The sequence below is a fragment of the Denticeps clupeoides genome, chromosome 3, assembly GCF_900700375.1.
Source record: "Denticeps clupeoides chromosome 3, fDenClu1.1, whole genome shotgun sequence".
Lineage (NCBI taxonomy): Eukaryota > Metazoa > Chordata > Actinopteri > Clupeiformes > Denticipitidae > Denticeps > Denticeps clupeoides.
In genome coordinates this window covers 7,872,483-7,892,472 of record NC_041709.1, presented here as the reverse complement: position 1 = coordinate 7,892,472, position 19,990 = coordinate 7,872,483, and the positions used below count along the sequence as shown (strand labels likewise).

General features: G+C 42.6%; 4 protein-coding genes across 5 annotated transcripts; 1 reads left to right on the top strand and 3 right to left on the bottom strand.

Annotated features, from left to right (window-relative positions):
- Positions 1-31: 31 nt before the first annotated feature.
- hpse (heparanase) lies at positions 32-5,228 on the bottom strand. Of its 2 annotated transcripts, none has more exons than XM_028973132.1 (12): positions 4,825-5,226; positions 4,643-4,749; positions 4,347-4,475; positions 3,698-3,871; positions 3,191-3,401; positions 3,044-3,091; positions 2,738-2,831; positions 2,543-2,649; positions 2,317-2,431; positions 2,113-2,237; positions 1,868-2,020; positions 32-519 (listed from the first exon to the last, which is right to left on the bottom strand). In XM_028973132.1, exons 1-12 carry the CDS (start codon positions 5,004-5,006, stop codon positions 360-362), a joined length of 1,605 nt encoding a protein of 534 aa, XP_028828965.1. In that variant the 5' UTR covers positions 5,007-5,226; the 3' UTR covers positions 32-359. The 2 variants fall into 2 exon arrangements, 1 of the variants encoding a protein (XP_028828965.1); XR_003749184.1 differs by having other exon boundaries at positions 384-519; positions 1,868-2,039; positions 4,825-5,228.
- Positions 5,229-5,887: 659 nt separating this feature from the next.
- On the bottom strand, positions 5,888-14,005 carry helq (helicase, POLQ like). The gene is made up of 18 exons (XM_028973434.1): positions 13,559-14,005; positions 12,097-12,709; positions 11,822-12,000; positions 11,544-11,744; positions 11,385-11,457; positions 11,184-11,281; positions 10,926-11,024; positions 10,631-10,776; positions 9,923-10,162; positions 9,666-9,807; positions 9,431-9,535; positions 9,081-9,291; positions 8,582-8,739; positions 8,406-8,504; positions 7,847-8,026; positions 7,338-7,451; positions 6,781-6,915; positions 5,888-6,612 (listed from the first exon to the last, which is right to left on the bottom strand). The coding sequence occupies exons 1-18, from the start codon at positions 13,745-13,747 to the stop codon at positions 6,532-6,534; spliced, it is 3,063 nt and encodes a 1,020-aa protein (XP_028829267.1). The 5' UTR covers positions 13,748-14,005; the 3' UTR covers positions 5,888-6,531.
- Positions 14,006-14,348: 343 nt separating this feature from the next.
- On the top strand, positions 14,349-16,094 carry mrps18c (mitochondrial ribosomal protein S18C). Its single transcript, XM_028973318.1, has 6 exons — positions 14,349-14,482; positions 14,682-14,737; positions 14,819-14,908; positions 15,008-15,065; positions 15,774-15,833; positions 15,913-16,094. The coding sequence occupies exons 1-6, from the start codon at positions 14,410-14,412 to the stop codon at positions 15,987-15,989; spliced, it is 414 nt and encodes a 137-aa protein (XP_028829151.1). The 5' UTR covers positions 14,349-14,409; the 3' UTR covers positions 15,990-16,094.
- Positions 16,095-16,128: 34 nt separating this feature from the next.
- On the bottom strand, positions 16,129-19,563 carry abraxas1 (abraxas 1, BRCA1 A complex subunit). Its single transcript, XM_028973317.1, has 9 exons — positions 19,342-19,563; positions 18,804-18,894; positions 18,690-18,726; positions 18,537-18,603; positions 17,695-17,891; positions 17,287-17,406; positions 17,134-17,218; positions 16,920-17,022; positions 16,129-16,772 (listed from the first exon to the last, which is right to left on the bottom strand). The coding sequence occupies exons 1-9, from the start codon at positions 19,432-19,434 to the stop codon at positions 16,369-16,371; spliced, it is 1,197 nt and encodes a 398-aa protein (XP_028829150.1). The 5' UTR covers positions 19,435-19,563; the 3' UTR covers positions 16,129-16,368.
- Between the last annotated feature and the right edge of the window lie 427 nt (positions 19,564-19,990).

Genomic DNA, 19,990 nt, shown 5'->3' with positions numbered 1-19,990 from the left:
ATGAATTTAATCATTAACGCCACCCCTCTAGTTAATCGCAGTAAACATTTAATAGTATTAATTCATTAACAAATATTTACATACTTCTTATCCGAAGCAGCACACAGATTCAGAATCCTTTCAGAGAGTCACTCAAACCACTGACTAAAACAATGGGAGAGCATAATCTCAATTTCTAAACTTCAAAATAAAAAGACTGGTCCCTGTATTTGCAATTACACTTTTTGCTGTCACATATCAAAATGTATAAAAGATTTGGCAACAATAAACTATGAAAGTGAATAGTGCAAATATCCTTGCTATGTAAACTGGAGCGACGACTTCTCTGGCATCGTCAGCAGGTTCTGTAGGTCCTGCTCTCATTCGCAGGCTGCTGCTTTGGCTTCACCCAGGACATAGAAGGCAAACGAGTAAGGAGGGAGACTGAGGGCCTCCCCTTTCTGAAGCACTTTTCCCCGGAGCTCGGGCAGAGTCCTGTCATCCACCATCTTCAGAAGGTTCCCATTCAGCCGGACAAAACTGAAATGACACAGTCGGATATTTCACGGTCGGTTCGGAGGAACGGAGGAGTCGCATGCAGTTATTCCATTTTGAACAAATGCACTGAGGAGAACAAACGGTTCTAGCCAACAGTGGGATATACAGTGGTGTGAAAAAGCGTTTGCCCCTCTCTTGATTTCTTACTATTTTCTATGTTAGTCACATCTAGTCAGATCATCCAAAAATATAAAATATTAGTCAAAGACAACACAAGTAAACACAAAATGTGGATAAGTTAAGAATTTTAGTTTTAAGGGAGAATTCCTAACCTACAGTGACAAAGTGATTGCCCCTAAACTTAAATAAATGATTGGGCCACCTATTAGCACCTATTAGCAACAACTGAAATCAAGCGTTGGCGATAACTGGCAATTCCTGTGGAGGAATTCTTGCCTACTCATTGCAGAATTGTTGTAGTTCAGCCACATTGGAAGGTTATTGAGCATGAAACACCTTTTTAAGGTCCCGATGCCATAGCATCCCTATAGGATTCAGATCAGGACTTGGACTACACCACTCCAAAGTCTTGATTTTGCCAATCAGAGGTGGACTTGTTGGTGTTTTTTGGGTCATTGTCCTGCCACAAGGTGCATCACAAAGAGACGGCTGCACATTCTCCTTCTGGACTTTTTGGTAGAAATCATGGTATCATTTACCACAGCAAGTCTTCCGGGTCCAAAAGCAGCCAAACAGCCCAAGATCATCACTGTACCATATTTAAATGGTGATATGATGTTCTTTTTCTGAAATGCAGAGTGTGTCTCCTCACATAGTGTTTTTCCAAACATCTTGGGGATTATCAAGAGGTTTTCTGGAAAAATTGAGACTAGCTTTAATGTTCTATTTGCTCAGTAGTGGTTCTCGCCTTAGCACTCTGCCATGAGTTGCTTCTCTTAACTGAGCTTAAGTGAAGCAAGTTAGGCCTGGAGTTCTTTGGATGTTGTTGTGGGGTCTTTTGTGACCCCTTTTGGTCGGCTGGCCACTCCTGGGAAGGTTCACCATTGTTCAGTGTTTTTTCTATTTGTGGATAATGCCTCTCGCTGTGGTTCGCTGGCTAGAGATATTGAACTCATGTATGATCAACCACTGTTAAGTTTTTTTTCTTCCTTAATAATAAACTAATATTTAATATTAGTCAAATATCTGAAACATTTAAACGTGACTAAATTGGGAAAAAAGTAAAAAAATCAGAGAAAGGGCAAACACTATTTCACACCACTGTATAAGTATCTTATCTTTTGCTTTGACTCCAATCTTGTACGTTCGTATGACTGATTAATAAGTTGAACAGAAATGTTAAGCAGCCACTGTGGATATAAAACTGTACCTGGAGTAGAGCCCACGTTCACCAGGCTCTGCAGCATCTAGCACAAAGGCTTCTACAGTAGTGTTGGAGACTGGCGGGGCCAGAACCATCTTCACCGGCCTCTTATTGAGGTTTAGGGCAAACAAGGTGACTGCCCCTCTGCGGTAGTTTGTGCTGACAAACATCAAGCCAACTTATGCATTTAATGTTTTATTAGTAAAGAAGAATCAGAAAATGTGAAAATATGGTGCAAATGCAAAAGTCACCTTCTCCTGTTAGTGCAGTGGCAGTACACCCTGAGGGTTCTATTGGCTCCATAAGAAGTGACAGCAGAAACATCCAGTACCTCTGTCCCAACTAGCTCCTTGTATAAAACTGATAGCCAGTAATCCTGCACGAAACATGTACAGCAGACGTAAAATATGTCTCAGAAAATGTTCAGGACCTGGAACACAAGAGCCACAACTTACAGGTAGTGGGTTGAGACTATTGTCCACGAGGTGGTAGGTCCCTGCGCCAATCAGAACTTGTCTGATGACAACATCCAATCCTAGTTTTGCGCCAAGGCCTAGTTTGTCAAGCCACCTGCATAAAACCGGAACCGTTTCCAGTAACACACGTTTCTGGGTTTATTCAATCAGAAGCAGTGGTCGCTCGTGTATGTGGTTTGGGGTTAACATCTATGAATGCACTTACATGAAGCCAGCCACAAATGAATTGGACAGGCCCACTGCTCCTCCTCCATATGCTGAGCTCGTTTCTCCGAGCCAGACTTTCTTCCCAGAAGATACGTCTTCCACTATCTACATCAAAAAAAGTAGAAATGTATTCAACACTCACACAACTAAGACTGTTTTAAGTTAGATCTGTTGCTCTGTAGACTCAGCTTACTTTCAAGACATTGTTTGTCACTGTGGCCAAGGAATCAAGAACATCCGGGTTCAGGAAATCTTCCAAAGATGCTGTCTTACCATCAACATAATAGCTGAAATGGGACAATAATATACACCTTCATTTCAAAGCAGTTAGGCTCAATGCTGCTAATTATTGATCATTCATGAAAACCAGGTACTTCAACTAAACTCTGTTCCCCTGGTCACAATGGCAAAAGCTCCTCCCACGGGAGAACCACAGTGTTTGGCTAAGGCAGCACACCGTGCTTTCGGGGAAAGAAAGAGGTAGAAAGTGATACTTTACTGGTGCCAGGTACAAGCGTCAATGGCCCCTGCGCCTCTCTGGAGGAACCTGGCAGGATGTCAGGAGGAAAAAAGGAAACAGCTTTTCCAGTTCCTGTTTTGAATGTGCCATGGAAAAGCCAACTGGGATGTTTTAAAGTGCCTTCACCCCTTCAGAAGATAAGGTGAACGATGGTGATGATGATGATGATGGTGGTGGTGATGGTCACGGTCTCTGGGCTGGCCGATATCAGGGCCATATAGTCCTGCTGACTGGTAAAATTTGGATTCCTGAAGAATGTTCCTGAGGTCTGTAAAATCCAGGCCCAGCTGGTGACCAGACACATAGAACCCAGCCTTACTTTCAAAGCTGTTGGGCTCTGAAAAATAATAAAATGTTCGATTAAAATGTCTCGGTCTACAAAAGGTTGTTTTTGTTTTTTTTTCTGCAGACATGTGGTGAAATAACCTTAACTCTGACAGGCCTGACAAGCTTGTTGCTTAGCGGAGATCCTAGTGGTAATCAGGCAAGAAATATAACGCTGCCTCCACTCGGACTGGCAGCCGCTGTTCTGCCACGTTAAAACAGAGCTCCAGCCTACTGCCGAGTGGGACGTGCAATGGCCGCCCCGATCAAACGAAACCCTCGCGCGTCGCCCCCAAACGGCAGCTGTACCATTGCCCAGTTCCCAGGACATGCTGTACTCCGCCGATTCGCAGTATTTCAGAAGCAGCTGGGCGTTCCGGCTGTCCCAGGAACCCTGCTCGGTCCTCAGCAAGGCGTTCAGTCCGAAGATGAGGTCCAGGCCCGAGCAATTCGAGAAGGCGTACAGCAGATCTACGGCAGACTCTGTATGAAGACAAATGTCACAAAAAAGTTCAGCTCCACTTGCCAGTGTCACTGAAATGACATTCGACCAGAAATCACACACCCATGGTCTTCTGCCCCCCCATGTACAGGGTGGGCCGTTTCTATGGATACACCTTAATAAAATGGGAATGGTTGGTGATATTAACGTCCTGTTTGTGGCACATTAGTATATGTGAGGGGGCAAACTTTTCAAGATGGGTGGTGACCATAGTGGCCATTTTGAAGTGGCCATCTTTTTTTTCAATAGGAAGAGGGTCATGTGACATCAAATTTATTGGTAATTTCACAAGAAAAACAATGGTGTGCTTGGTTTTAACGTAACTTTATTCTTTCATGAGTTATTTACAAGTTTCTGACCACTTATAAAATGTGTTCAATGTCACCAACCATTCCCATTTTATTAAGGGGTATCCATATAAATGGCCCACCCTGTAGAATAAAAAGTGTCACTCGCCAGTAAAATTGACACGTCTGTACTTCCTCTGGAGCTCCTCCTCTCTCAGCATCTCCGCCTGGAGAGTCCACTCCGTCTTCAGCGTGTCCTCCAGCAGCGGTGGCAGCTCGGTCCCCTCACATCCAGTCCCTGTTCAGGAAGCGCATGTCATCCTGCGTTCGGGACGACCAGCCCAGGACCCCGAATGAATCGGTCCGCTGTTCGTTCATTAGCGCTAAACGCGAGTCACGCTTCGCCCGGTCAGCAGGCCACGCGTTTCAGCGCCCTTATTAACATCGACATCAACATCGTGTTACCTGGATGGCGATGCCCAGGACTGAAAGTCAGGAAATCTCCCTCCGTCCCTCCGAAGCGCAGGAACGCGGGACGCAGGGCGCTCGCCAGAGTCCGCAGTTTCGGAGACCTGCGCGGCACAGGCGGCGTTTTACGTGCGCACACGTTCACGTTTCCGACTTTCTCAGGCACGGCCGCCACTCACCCCAGAAGGCGCATAAACGTCTCATCGCGGGCCAGACTCGCATCGATCGCCACCGACAAGTATCGGTCGCTGACCCTCGTGACCACGCGTCGCAGGTCCACGCGTAACGTCGCCCGGTCCTCGGCGGTAAACGCGCCCGCGGACGCGCAGACGGATGCGAGGATCGCGACGAGGCCGAGCATGTCTGTCTGTCTCTCTGTGACTGTCGCTTCCTGCTCCGGGGAAGCCACCCAGCAGGCAGGCAGTGCTGTTTACACGAGGCGTGGAACAAACACGCGTGGCCACGTCAGGAGACGCGGAGCGAACTCGATTATCTGGACAGTCTAACACACAAGTGGCGGAAGAAATAAAGAACGACAAACGCACAAAACAGCCAAAAACAACCATCCAGCTCACACCAAGTCATCTTCCATAATCAGCGCAGTGATACGTGATGTGTGTTGCCAGTTGACGAATGATTTTTTTTTTTAAGTGAAGTGATTGTCATTGTGAAACACAGCATGCGGCGACACATCCCAATGTGTCCTCTGCTTTTAACCTTCACCATTAGTGAGCAGTGGGCAGCCATGACAGGGCAGTGTGTGGGGACTTTCAGTACAGGCCAAAAGTTTGTACACACCTTCTCATTCAATGGGTTTTTTATTATTTTCATGACCATTTACATTGGAAGTTTCTCACTGAAGGCATCAAAACTATGAATGAACACACGTGGAGTTATGTACTTAACAAAAAAAGGTGAAATAACCGAAAACATGTTTTATATTCTAGTTTCTTCTTTGCTCTGATTACTGCTTTGCACACTTTTGGCATTCTCTCGATGAGCTCCAAGAGGTCGTCACCTGAAATGGTTTTCCAACAGTCTTGAAGGAGTTCCCAGAGGTGTTTAGCACTTGTTGGTGTTTAGCACTTGTTGGCAGTGGTGGCCTAGTGGTTAAGGAAGCGGCCCTGTAATCAGAAGGTTGCTGGTTTGAATCCCGATCTGCAATGGTACCACTGAGGTGCCACTGAGCAAAGCACTGTCCCCACACACTGCTCCCCGGGTGCCTGTCATGGCTGCCCACTGCTCACTCAGGGTGATGGGTTAAATGCAGAGGACAAATTTCACTGTGTGCTGCTGTGTATCATGTGTGACAATCACTTTCACTTCACTTTGCCTTCACTCTGGGGTCCAGCACATGCCAAACCATCTGAATTGGGTTCAGGTCTGGTGACTGGAGGCCAGGTCTCCACTTTTTAAGTACATAACTCCACATATGTTCATTCAGTTTTGGTGCCTTCAGTGAGAATCTACCAATGTAAACGGTTCTGAAAATAAAGAAAACACATTGAATGAGGTGTGTCCAGACTTCTGGCCTGGACTGTACCTTGCGCTTGGGAATTTGAACCAGCAACCTTCCTATTAGTTCATGAAATGAAGTGCACGAAAGCCCTTGGCCATCACCCAACCCCTGGTGGGGGTCAATTTCAAATTTCCAGTCTATTTCTACCCTTTACCCTTTACTGATCCAGAGCGTGGTGAGATCAAACTTATCTCTCTCTCAAACATACACACATTGCCCCAAATTGGTTATTAGGGAAGAATTAATCTAAACATATTTTACATCATGAATGAAGAGGGACTTTTTCCTTTATTTCAAAAGGGGTATTGAATATATATGCATTTATACATATATAATCAATAAATAAGAAATAACAAAATACACATTTCTATGTGGGGAGATCAGCAGGCTTCGTCAACAAGTCATCCACTTCTTCTTGTAGGGCCTCAGCCTTTTCCTGCAGGAGCATCTAGGAACACACAAAACCAAACTGAAGATGAATGAGTTCAGAGAGTTCTACAATATTCCAACTGCACACTTATGCTCTATATAATTTATTCTCCGTTCCATGACCAAGCAACCACATGTTCTATATGGAACAATACAAAGGATTTTTTTTTTTTTTTTTTAAACGAACTTTTGCTGAAGCTACTATCTGGTTGGCCTGTCCTTTAAAAAGATTTTCCACGGTCTTGGCGAGCAGACTAGGGTCGGCATTGGCGAGGTGGGTCAGTGTCCGGTAGCCGGCATTGTAGAGCTGCTTGGCCCTAGCCTGAAAAAAAGCCACACACAGGGGTCAACCTGAAACATGCATCCTGAAGCTCCTCATATGTCTCTACGTATCTAATTAAATTATTTTGTACTACAGGAAGGCTGCAACCTCCAGCAGTCGACCTGTAGGGCAGCATTCAAACGCAAAACCTGACAAACATGTTTACATGTGACTTTTATGCATTATGTAATTATCCAGAGTTCTCTCAGTGGTTTCTGTTACTGATTTGGAACCCCTGGCAGTTCTCAATTCTCAATGCCTAGCCATTTAATTTAGCTAAGCTTTTTTTTTTTTTTTTTAAAACAGAATAACTTTGACAATGTTTCCTGGTCATTTAAAAAAGTATAACGTCATAAAAACATTCATGCTCTAGACTAATGATGAGAGTGTGACAGTTCAGACAAAAGAGGTTCAACTCTGACCTCCATGACCCCTGCAACCTCCATCAGGGGGATGAGTTCGGCCTGCACGCAGTAGGTGAGTCGGCGTGTCAGCTCAGCCAGAAGAGCTTTGAAGGGCCACAGTTCCTCCATCTCCTGGCGTCCAACACAGCAAACAATGCCAAAGCGCAAATGACGACGTGCATAAAAAGTCACGAAAACGCGCTTAGATATTGTTCTCAGGCCAGCCCATATCTGTCAATATTGCTCAAGTTTCACCCAGTTGGCATAAACCCTGAAGGGGCAAAGTGCTTCAGAAACTGCTCCTACACTCAAGCTTTAGTTTTATTGTACTGCAGGCAGTTAAAGGATTCTGATTGACCTTAAGATACTTGACAATGCTTGCAATGTCATGTAGTGTACGGCTTGTAGCCATTTTAGTTAATGTATTAACGCCTTATCATGACAAAAAAAGGTTGTTGGTGATAGCCAGTAGTATCTGGACCAGTGATGGAGAGCAGTGCTTCACAGTGAAGTGGTTGTGTGCAGACCTCTGTGAAGTGCAGCACACACGAGCAGAAGGCAGAGGAGGAGCTGAGGAGAGTCTGCACAAAGCCTCTGGTCAGCTGGAATCTTTCCGACACTCTCCACAAGTCGGTCTCCTTCAGCAACGAGTACAGCACCAGAGCCAGGTACAGTCTGCTGGCCACCTCCAAGTCCCATGCCTGTGACTGAGATCAAGAGAGAAAACTTTTCATTCTGGCCCAGTTTGGAAGGCTGAAATTTACCCACATCACACTGAGCCACATAAGCCACTCACAGGCTCTGAAACACCACAAAACAGAGAGCCTTTCCACAAGGGGGTAAACATTAGAGGTCTTAAGAAACATTTTCCCTTTCAAAGTACCAGCCATTTCCAGTTCACCTTAAAAGACAACAGTCTCTAAGTCCCTGAAACATGGGGAAGCATTAGATACTTGAGGACAAGAAAAGGAACACTGATGAGAAGAAAGCCAGAGTATGCAGGAGTGTGCGAGGGCTCCTCCTCCTCTTGGTGAGAAATGTGAAATGAGGAAATAATTGCTGTGAGCTTCGTGTTTGATCTCTCACCTTCTTCACACTCTGGCCTGCCGCTTTCCTTGCCAGGAAACTCTCTGGCACCCCCAATGCTGCCAACATTTTCTGCTCTGCAGAAGACAGCATTGCGAACTGCAACAAGCACAAGTTCCTCACAGCAATATATAAAAACGTTAAACCTGCAGAATGTTCTCTTTACAAGAACTAACCTGGGTGTAGTATATCATCCAGTCAGGCTTGCAGTGGGGGACCATGTCGTAAGGCGTAACCAAGTAGACCAGATGCAGGAAGCTGTTGAGCAGGAGGCCCTCCAGGCCTTTTGACAGGTCACGGTACAGGACATTGCTGTAGGTCAGATCTACAGATCCTGAGTGCAAAGACAGGAAGGGACAGGGTTGGTGTGTGGTGCCACCGTGTGGTGGACTGGAACACTGCAGGATTTGGAGCTGAACCTTTACAAAATTAACCCATTTATTCATTAGTTCCTTCCAGATGGTCCTTACTGAAATTTCTAATGTATTTATTTTCATCCATCTGTTTTTTCCATCATCAAAAAGTGCCAGCTGCCTCCAGGCCCCCTCCTAGAAGACCCCAAAATCCCAGAGCAGCTGGAGAGCATCATGTCTATATTAATTAACTCCCTGCACCTATCATTTGCAAGGGATGCATCACAACGTGGCCTGATAATTATATAAATGCATTCCTGACCTTTGTATGTTGCTCTTCCCAGCTTGGTGATGTGCAAGATGGCAGAGACCTGTCCGTCTGTAGAGCTGCTAATCAGGCCTTCCTTTCTCAGGATTTCTACGGATTGCTCTACCAGCACCACAAGGCTTCTGTCTGGACTCACATGTGCCTCCTGCACACCCAGCAGAGTACCAGACAGGAACTCCCTCATCTTTTCCAGCGTGAGAGTTATCTGTAACAAAGGCACAAATTTGTAGCACAAATGTGTAGCACATTTGTTTGAATTATTTATTTAAAAGGTATAGTTTTATAAAATGATTCTTACTTTTAATTATGGCTTGAATGAATATGTGTATGGTGTGTTTACTCACATTTAAACCAACCAGGGACAGGATTAGACTCAGAAGTCCTCTGCCTTCGCCATGCATGAGGTTACTGTAACAGTTTTCCATTGGCGCACACACTAGATTCTTAGCCTTAAAACAGAATCAGTGGAAAGACCAGAAGAACTATGCTGATCAGATCAGATTAGTTGTTGTAATGAGTTATTGTAATGCTCAATGGCTAGAATGTGTTGTGTTGTTCTGTTTTTTTGTTTTTTTTTACCGACAGTTTATCTTTCTCTTGCAGAATGAGGATACTCTCTCCCATGGAGTCGATGCCTGCCCGCCCAGCTCGACCCACCATCTGTTTGTACTGACTTCTCTTCAGAAAGTCCGTAGCTACATATGGCGAACGAAGAATGACCCTGATAAAGTGCAAAAAGGAACAATACTCAAATATAATTCTGTATATTATTTTTTTTTTCAAAATGGCTTTAAAAAGAGGACGTCATGAGGACGTCAAAACTGTAGATGACTGACCTGCGGGCAGGCAGGTTAATCCCTGCGGCCAGTGTGGAGGTGCAGGCCAGGAGGCACAGCGTCTGTGATGTGTAGGCCTCCTCCACCAGCTTTCGCTCATCGCTGGTCAGGCCGCTGTGGTGATAGGCCACGCCATATGGCACAGTCTTCTGGAGCACTGGACAAATGATCCCGTTTCCACTGCTCCTCAGCGCTGCTAACAGCATGGATTTTTCCTCTTCCTTGTGTCTCAGGAAGTCTCTGGGATTAAAGTGAGCAAGAATTTATTCTAGGGTATTTTACATTCCTGACATCTGGTTGAAAACTGGTTGAAAACACTATTAGAACACAATGACTTGTAATGTACAGAAACGTTGAAACGTACAGGGTGGTTGTAGCCTAGTGGTTAACACACTCGCCTATGAACCAGAAGACCCAGGTTCAAATCCCACTTACTACCATTGTGTCCCTGAGCAAGACACTTAACCCTGAGTGTCTCCAGGGTTGGACTGTCCCTGTAACTACTGATTGTAAGTTGCTCTTGGATAAGGGCGTCGGATAAATGCTGTAAATGTAAATGTACACACACTCTTTACACATTCAAAAAGTACAAAACAAGTTCCAAATGGACTAATATTTGTTACACAAGTTTCAAAATGTTGTCATAATGTATGATATATCAGGACAATTGTATTATATTTTTCTCAATTGAAATGTGTGTTTAATTACCTTGCAAGATATTTACAGATCATTCCAGCCACATTTTCGCAGTTCTTCTTGGTTGCACAGAACACCAAACAAGAATGCACAGGTATCACCTCAGTGACCAAAGCAACAATGTGATCTGGATCCATTTTTTGTAGGCTACCAGAATACTTAAAAAAAAACAAAAAAACATTTATTATATATATAGATAGATAAATAGATAGAGAGAGAGAGATATGCCACAATGACATACAGATCCAGCAACAAAGTAATATGTTCATTATGCTCACTTTCAAGAAGAATGTTCAATTTGACATACCTTAAAATTTAAAAGACGTGAAAATTTAAAACACTCTTCCTCTTTGGGGTCAACCTCATAAATAGTGTCTTTTAACTTCACATATTCTTTTAGCTGAACCTAACGTAACAAAGCCACCAGAAATAATCAGATAACTTGAAAAATGTCCTACATTCAAGACATATACATGAGAATAGAATATGTTTCAGTTTATATATAAATGACATGAATTTTAAAGTTAATTAATAAATAAAGACATAAAGGCATGGAAAGACGTACAGGTCTGAAGTCATTGGTATAATTGTCAGCCTTTAGAAATATCTGTAGATCACCAATGTTGTTCAGGGTGGCACTCATTCCAATGATTTGAGTTTCCTCTGTGTTAAAAAAAAAAAAGAAAACATCAAACTTCCATTACAACATGGCAATTGTTAAATATTAGATTAAGACATACTGAATGTTGGTAGATGAAATACTTACTGCTGATGTACAAAACCTTTGCCAAGGTCATTTCAAGAATCGCCCCTCTGCTGCCTTCACCAAGCATGTGGAGCTTAAAAAAAAATACAAAATTAGTGCTGTAGATAGCTACCATTCTAGAAATGTAACAAAACTATCATACTAATTAATGAGACGCACCTCATCCACCACTACCAGACCAATGCTGTCCAGGCGGTTGGTTTCAATGAGGGAATTGACCAGGCTGTGTCCTTTCTCTATGGTTGTGATGTACAACGACCTCCTGGCTTTCTTCTTTACTGGTGGGAACCTGCCTTTACTCCCAGCATACTCCTCTACCATGAAGTCTAATTCCAGGCCAAAGCTGGCTAAGCCTCGGACCTAAATATGCATTTCATGAATATCTGTAACTTGAAAAAAAAAAAGTTTTCACTTCTATTGTGATGAAACTGCAGTACCTTTTCCTGCACCAGCGATATGTAGGGCAGAATAAGAAGGGCATCCTTCTTCCTGCACAGCAGCTCTTTGAGGATGAGGATCTCGGCCACTAGCGTTTTCCCACCACTGGTTGGCAGTGAGTAGATCAGGTTTTTTCTCTGCTGTACAGACTCCAAATTGAGACAAATCTTTTGCCAATCTAAAAAGAACAGTGCAGCAGAAACAAACAATGAAATGACAAAAAACACAAAAAACAGAAATTCTTCATAAAGGTGTCAAACAATGGCATCTTTACCATATAAATCGTCAATGCTTTTAAGTTTTTTGATTAAGTCCTTAACTTTTGAAGGAAGCCCAAAAAATGGCCCAAGGTCTGTTTCTGAGTTAAATGAATTCTCGGCCTGCAGGGCAATGCCAATTTCCTTGGTTACCACAGCCTCCTTTTGAAAGTCTTTCTTTGATATGGTACCCACTGCAGAGGCATTGTTGAGCATTGCCTGCTTTAATTGGTCAGTTATGCTTTTCCTGACTTTGGAAGCAGGTCTGTCTTTCTCAGTGTTACTGATCCTCTTTGAGTTTATTACAACTGGAGTGGAAGTAGTCTCTACATGAGCAGGTGAGCAGTTGTCAGACACCCCCTGCTGTAAAACAAGCTGCGAACTGGGTAAATGTATAAGTAAGTCATGATTTAGGCAGTCAGTGAGGAGTGAGTCGGTGAGTTCGTTATTCTCCCTGCATGACTCGTTCAACTTGGCACTTCTTCTGGTGTCAGAGGAATGATGCGGTGCAGAACCCAGGTCTTCCTGCTTCCGTATACTGGTCTCCACATCATCAAGCTTAGCCAGGAAAGAGCTGTCACCCAAAATGCTGTCATAGTCACCGAACAAATCTTCACTATCGCTGCAAAACTGCAAAGGACAACACAAGTTTGAACAGTAACAGCACAATGAACACAAAAATGAAGTGTATTTAGGATACAGTTAATAAGTAAAATACAACAAATATGAAAGGGTTAGTGGGCGACAAACTATAATAACAACAACATTTATTTCTGATATAGCCCAAAATGACATACAGTATGTCTCAATGGGCTTTGACAGGCCCTACAGTAGACACCCCCCAGATTTGACCCTTCTGCACACAAGGAGAAACTCCACACAAAACAACTGTAGGAGAGAGAAAAAAGAAAGGAAGAAACGTTGGGAAGGAGCGATACAGAGATGGACCCCCTTCCAGGTTAGAGTGAGCCTGCAAGTGGTGTCAGTGCAGGGTTGGTGAGAAAAGGCCTACAGTTGTAGAGGTGGAGAAGTCCAAAAGTGTCATGGTGTACAATACATGTCCATTATGATGCTACTGGTCCATTTGAAAATCCCTGAAGCTGTAGTTGTTACGGTGGTGGTGGCTGTGATGACCCTCTGGTTTGTTTCATGCTTAATTTCTCGTTTACCAGTTGCCAAGAACCAGGACACATTTACAGCATTTATCAGACGCCCTTATCCAGAGTGTCCCTGTAATCAGTAGTCACAGGAACAGTTCCCCTGGAGCAACTCAGGGTTAAGTGTCTTGCTCAGGGACACAATGGTAGTAAGCGGGATTTGAACCCGGGTCTTCTGGTTCATAGGCGAGTGTGTTACCCACTAGGCTGCTACCTATAATCAAATAGCCTAGAGGCTATAATATACATCCAGCAGCATAACAAAGTGACCATAACAGTAGGTACAAGAAACGAGCATCTAACGAGTAACTTGACAGTTTACCTCTGTGGTTTTGTCCTCTGCCATCACTTTAAAGAGGTCTGCTGTAGTCTTGTGCTTGTCACGTTGTGAATCGGTGACACTAGTCCTTTTCTTTGCAGGGGTAAGATAGCTTCGTAAACCATCCCTCGATCTCTTTTTCGAACAGACGCGTTTAATAATAATTTTTTGGTGCTCCGCTGTAATACTCATTGTTAGTGAACCACTTGGCTATGTAGTTACTAACATAATGTTAGCAACAGACGTTAGCATTCACTAGACATCCACTAAGCACTCGGGGTTTTATAACAGCGACGCGTCAATAAATCCACTTCAACGTTATCGTGAGCCCAGTTTTGCCTTTGGACTTCAACAGGCAGCCTTGACCAAATGAAATAAAGAATCGCTAACTTGTCATTCGACAAGAATTCGAAAACGTCGCAGTCAAACTGAGGGCCAATCACAAGGGAGAGTTTGGGTACGCTCACAAATACCGTCCGACGGTACCAAAATATCAAAAACACATGATATTTTATTATTTTAGTAGTTAATGTAAAATTATATATTCTCTTCACGTGAAGGATATTTGGAAATAAGAAGGATAACTGTAATCGTTTTTTAAAGTGAAGTAAACACGAACATAGGAAACATCCAGATTTTTTTCTTTTTCAAAATAAAAATTCATTCGCAACAGTTCATTCGCATACAAATTTGTGTGAATATTAATTAATAAATGAATTAAATAATATATTTGTTGCAAATCAGACTTCTAAGAAGCTTATTTGTTTTGGACACCGAGCGACCCGGACGTACTTATCCGTGACCCCCAAGTGTTCTTGGTTTGACGGGAGCCTCGCAGCGCACAGTGCTCAACGATGCTCCCTCTCAGAATCTGCCGAGCGGCTTTACAAAATCTTTCACAGCACGCCGCGAAACGTCCCACGGCAGGTAGTTCACTTGGCATGTTCGTATTTGCATCTACAGAACGCCAGCGGGTGTTTTGGTTGACCGCTGTTCCCTCAAATATTTCGTTTCTCCTTCTGTGGTTGGAGTGGGGGGGGTTCATTCGACTCTCCCGAATTTCGCGTGTGGAATATGCGCGGGATTAATGATATTTTAATTGACCCTTCTGGCCTGTTTATTGCAGAACACGCGTCTAGAAGTCTCTCGGAGGTTTCGAGCGAAGCCCAGCTTGATGATCTGGTAACCGCGTTTTTTTTTCGACGTGTGTGTAATGTTGTTTTTTGGCATGAATTGTGTATTGAACAACACGTTTGTCACCAGCCTGTGAAAATTGACAACCCATACAAGCAGCCACCCAAAGGATGCATTCTGTGCAGCAACAACATTACTGTGGATTACAAAAATGTCCAGGTGGGATATTTACACCGCTACTTACATATGCTTACTTTGTCAGCCCTGGTTTCACTGTCAGCTTTAACTATAGCGAATACTCGCCCGCTCCTCCCACAGTTACTCTCACAATTCATATCCCCACACACTGGCCGAATTTATGGAAGGCACGTGACCGGTAGGTACCCCAGATTTCTCAATTCTCTCTTTGCCGAAATCTCGTTTGAGTAGATCTTGATAAATTATATGTATACAGTACAGGCCAAAAGTTTGGACACACCTCATTCAATGTATTTTCTTTATTTTCCATGACCATTTACATTGGTAGATTCTTACTGAAGGCATCAAAACTATGAAAGAACACATGTGGAGTTATGTACTTAACAAAAAGTGGGGACCTGCCCTCCACAGTCACCGGACCTGAACCCGATTAAGATGGTTTGGGGTGAGCTGGACCGCAGAGTGAAGACAAAGGGGCCAACAAGTGCTAAACACCTCTGGGAACTCCTTCAAGACTGTTGGAGAACCATTTCAGGTGATGACCTCTTGAAGCTCATCGAGAGAATGCCAAGAGTGTGCAAAGCAGTAATCAGAGCAAAGGGCGGCTATTTTGAAGAAACTAGAATATAAAATATGTTTTAGTTATTTCACCTTTTTTGTTTAGTACATAACTCCACATGTGTTCTTTCATAGTTTTGATGCCTTCAGTAAGAATCTACCAACGTAAATGGTCATGAAAATAAACACATTGAATGAGAAGGTGTCCAAACTTTTGTCCTGTACTGTATATCTAAGTATTGGGTATTGAAAAATACAAATTTATGAGTTTTTATTTTAAACCCACTCCAAAAAGGCCACCTAATGCAGAAATGTACCTTGGTTACAGGACTCTGTGGTCACAGGCAGAGAGAGGTGTCAAAAGCAATCAAGAAAGCTCATTCTATGGGTAATTCTTAGTTGTTTTCATGTATACGTTCTAGTGAAATATTTGCCGCGCCTGATTTGTTTCTTCTCTTTCACAACAGGTTTCATGTCCGTAACTATAAAAGACCCACAATTTATGAAGGACCCAAACATCTGTGACATCAAACATTTGGAATAAATATGTGGTCAGAACCCAAGATAACAGAACCACAAATGGTTAATTTGCCTGTCTCCCCATCTGTTTATTTCGTCTGCCTTCAAAATATACTCATTATCACTTTGTCACTGTTGTTAATCTTTATTTAAGTTAAAAAAAAAAAACACATGTACAAATTTCAGTCGAACACCAGAATCTTACAGGAGCGGTACCAGTAAGGAGCATTAAGGCTACAGAAGGTCCCTTTAGAATACAAGGCATATTAAAAAATGACAGCCCTTAAAGTGGAACACAAAGAATAAGGCAAATGAGGAAGGGGGAAGCAAATCACAACTGAAATCAAATGTGAACTTCAGAGGGTTTGCGTTGAGGTTTCAACCACAGTTCACTATTAATTATTTCAGAAAACTGGGGAATTGGACACATCCAGATTTCCATTCTGGCTTGTAACAAACTCCTCCTCAGTGTCTGCTTCACTGTCTGAAAAAGACCTTTCGCCGCCTGTAGTAGACCTTTTCTTCCTCCTGGACTCCAGCAGCTCAGAAGGAGGTCGTTTTCCAAACGGTTTGGTGTAGCTGGCTGACTTCCTCTTCCTCTCCTGGGCCTGATGGTAGCTGAAGATGAAGGGTAGGGTTTCCGGAACGTTTATGTTGTGGGGGACGGAGCAGCAGAGCTCTGGCACTGGAGACCCCTGCCGGGTGAGTGTCTGAGTGCGCAGCAGAGGCCTGCTGGGGAACAGAGTTCTCAGAGACTCACACAGCAGAACGTTTTCCTCAGGCTCCTCAGGGGCGGAAAGTTCAAAAACTGAAATACAAAGATGACAAAACATTTGAAAAATGGGTTTCTCAAGTACCCAGCTACTATTATTGCTATTAATTTAAAAAGCATTTCTATGCAATTAGGAAGAATAAGACACTTGGTTTACAAACACTATTGCGGTTAATGGATTACCTCTTTTTTGGTTCTTCTTACTGATTTGTTTCCTCAAAGCAGAAACCTCTGTTTGTAGTTTCTCTACAAGTTTTTCAGTCTTCTCCACTTTTTCACTGGCAGCCTTAAAGTGACAAGAAAAGTAAAACCAGTCTAATTCCACTTTGAAGATTATACGGTGTCCAGATCACTTTTTAACATGTGATGAACTTGTGTCTCATGTAGCCTTACTCACTTTTAGCTCCTCCAGAAGAGTGTCATTCATACTGCTGACTGTTTCAACCTCATCCAGTGTGCCATCACATGCGAAGAACTTGGACCTAGATAAAAACGTGTGACATGTAACACATGATCTGTAAACCACATTTTTGGCCACATACTGCACTACCTGTGCTTCTTGATCGCTTGACTTTGGCTCAGAGCAGCACATGTGGCTGATATTCTCCAGTAATCATGCTGTTCCAGGATTCCCAGGTTACTCACATGCACCGGGACACTATACAGCTGTCTTTGAACAAGAGATTAAAAAAAATATATCATAATGTGTTCATCCAACTTATGATTAAACTGACTCTTCTAAATCACAACAATCTGCTTTTTACGAAATGTTCACTGCGGACATACAAACATGGCAACATTTTTAAAAAGCATTCATGGATTAGAACACGTTCGTTTAGGAATAGGATTAATCCATGAAAAAAAAAGGTCCATAATGTTTAATACTTTTCAGTTAGGAAATTCAAAATTACATTTGTTTTAGAAGTTTCATTTTAATTGATAAAGAAAACTTTCAGACCTTCCCAGGGACTGGTAAACTGAGTATTCCAGGCGATGAGTGGACCCTGACACTGTTGCCTCTGAGGGTGTTAGCAGCAGGAACAGAAGCTCCTCATTGGCCAGAAATTTCTTTAGGTTCTGATGGACTGTCTGCTCTCTGAAGGTCATCTGCTGACTGCTGTTTCGCCGCTGTCTGTACCAGCCGATTACATTCTCCTTTAAAATGTACAAAAGCAACATTTCTGTTGAACAATGTCACTTTGCAAATAACATTTCTACATCATCAAGTATGTTAGTGTCTTCTGGTTTAATTATATACATTATATTAATGCCATTAAATATATAGACATATAAATATACATTATATTAATGCCATTTATCATCCACCCTTATCCAGTGGTGGGGCAGTGGTGGCCTAGCGATTAAGCAAGCGGCCAGTTCGAATCCCAATCTGCCAAGATACCACTGAGGTGCCACTGAGCAAAGCATCGTCCCCACACACTACACCCGGGCGCCTGTCAGTGCTGAAACATGGCTGCCCACTGCTCATCAAGGGTGATGGTTAAAGGCACATTTCATTGTGTGCACTGTATGCTGTGCTGTGTATCACAATGACAATCACTTTCACTATCACAAGGCTGCCAGTTCGAATCTCGATCTACCAAGGTGCCACTGAGCAAAGCACCGTCCCCAATGTTGATGGTTAAAAGCAGATTTCGTTGTGTCACCATGTGCTGTGCTGCAGTGTTTCACACTAACAATCACTTAACTTTTCAGAGTGACTTACAGTAGTTAAATATAAAGATAAAAGTTGAGAAATAATTTGTCAGACAAAACATAAAAATATGTGAATATATTTACCTCTTTGTAATTAGACAAGATACGCCTTAGATCATCAGGGTTCACATCTCCAACACTGTTATAAAAGCTATGAGAAGAAACAAAACACTGCCTCCCCATTCTAACAAAAACAAAAAAGCATCAAATGGATATAGTTTGGTATTTTCTACTCACCTATTGGGTTTATGGCAACAGACATGCTTTTGAATGTCTGAAAAGTAGTATGTTGTCAGCAAGTCATTGGCAGATAGTGACAGCTACATTATTTAGCTTGATTTCTGGACTTACTAATTGTATGCTCAAACTGAATGTGCTCAATTTGCGAATCAGTGATGCTGTTCTTCTCTTCCCCGATGCTCTCACCAATGATGAAGCCTTCCTGTGTGTATACAGAAAAGTTTACATTTATGACACAAAAAATTGACATTTTTACACTGAAGCTTTATTTCAAGTTTACTTCCTTTAATGCCACAATCCAACCGAGATCCGACGTGAACAACCTAGATCATGCTGCACCCGGCATTATATATGATTATACTGTGGCCATAATTACTGTAGCATCAAATAAAATAGTAGTTTCTTCTTGCACTAACATGAGGGTTGACGTTCTAATCCAAATGCAAATCGATTTGATTATTAAAGAAAGTTTTTTTTTTTTTAAATATGACAGTGTCTAGCAGTGCCAAGAATTCACGCTCAGAGACCATACCTCTTGCCAGCAAGCTAAGGTATAACATCTAAAAATAATTATTTTATATTAGCATTATTCCTTATTAAAGGTATTACTAATATGATATTACAGCTGTACAGTTAGAAAGCATCTCACCGCATCACTGTCGCTGTTGAAGTGCTGAAACATTAAAGAACTCAGGACAAACCCTGAGACGCGGACAGTTGTATTGAGATCTTCCATGATCATAAGCTGGTTATGCTTCCATCCAGGGACATTTTGTGTGCCTCTGACTTACTTATGTAACAAAAACGCGAGGTTAGCATGTTAGCTTCCTGCTACTGCGCGCAGGAAGTGGTTTAATTTTTTTTCTTCGAAGTTTAGATCACAAATTTGTTTTTACTGCCACCTACCGAACGGGAAGATTATTGCAAAATGTATCAAGATGAGGAGAGGCTACTGGAATTATTTCCAAATATTTCACAATTACGAGCTAGATGTATGACAAACTGTTTATATCAGTTATTTCACAATTTAATCATATATCATATATCATTCTCTTATTTTATTTGGTTATTTATTTCAATGTGTGGTGTTTATTTACTTAATTACGAGCACTTTACAGGTCCATAAAAATAGACAGGGATCACAAGAACAATATCCCAGATCTCGAAGGCACGTATGAATGAAGTCATTGGCGGCAGAGTGCTAAATTAACACTGACGCAAGATCAGCTTTCCGCACTCTGACCTGTTTACGACTGTTACAACGGGACGTTCCAAGCTGATCCGAGATCAGCTTGACA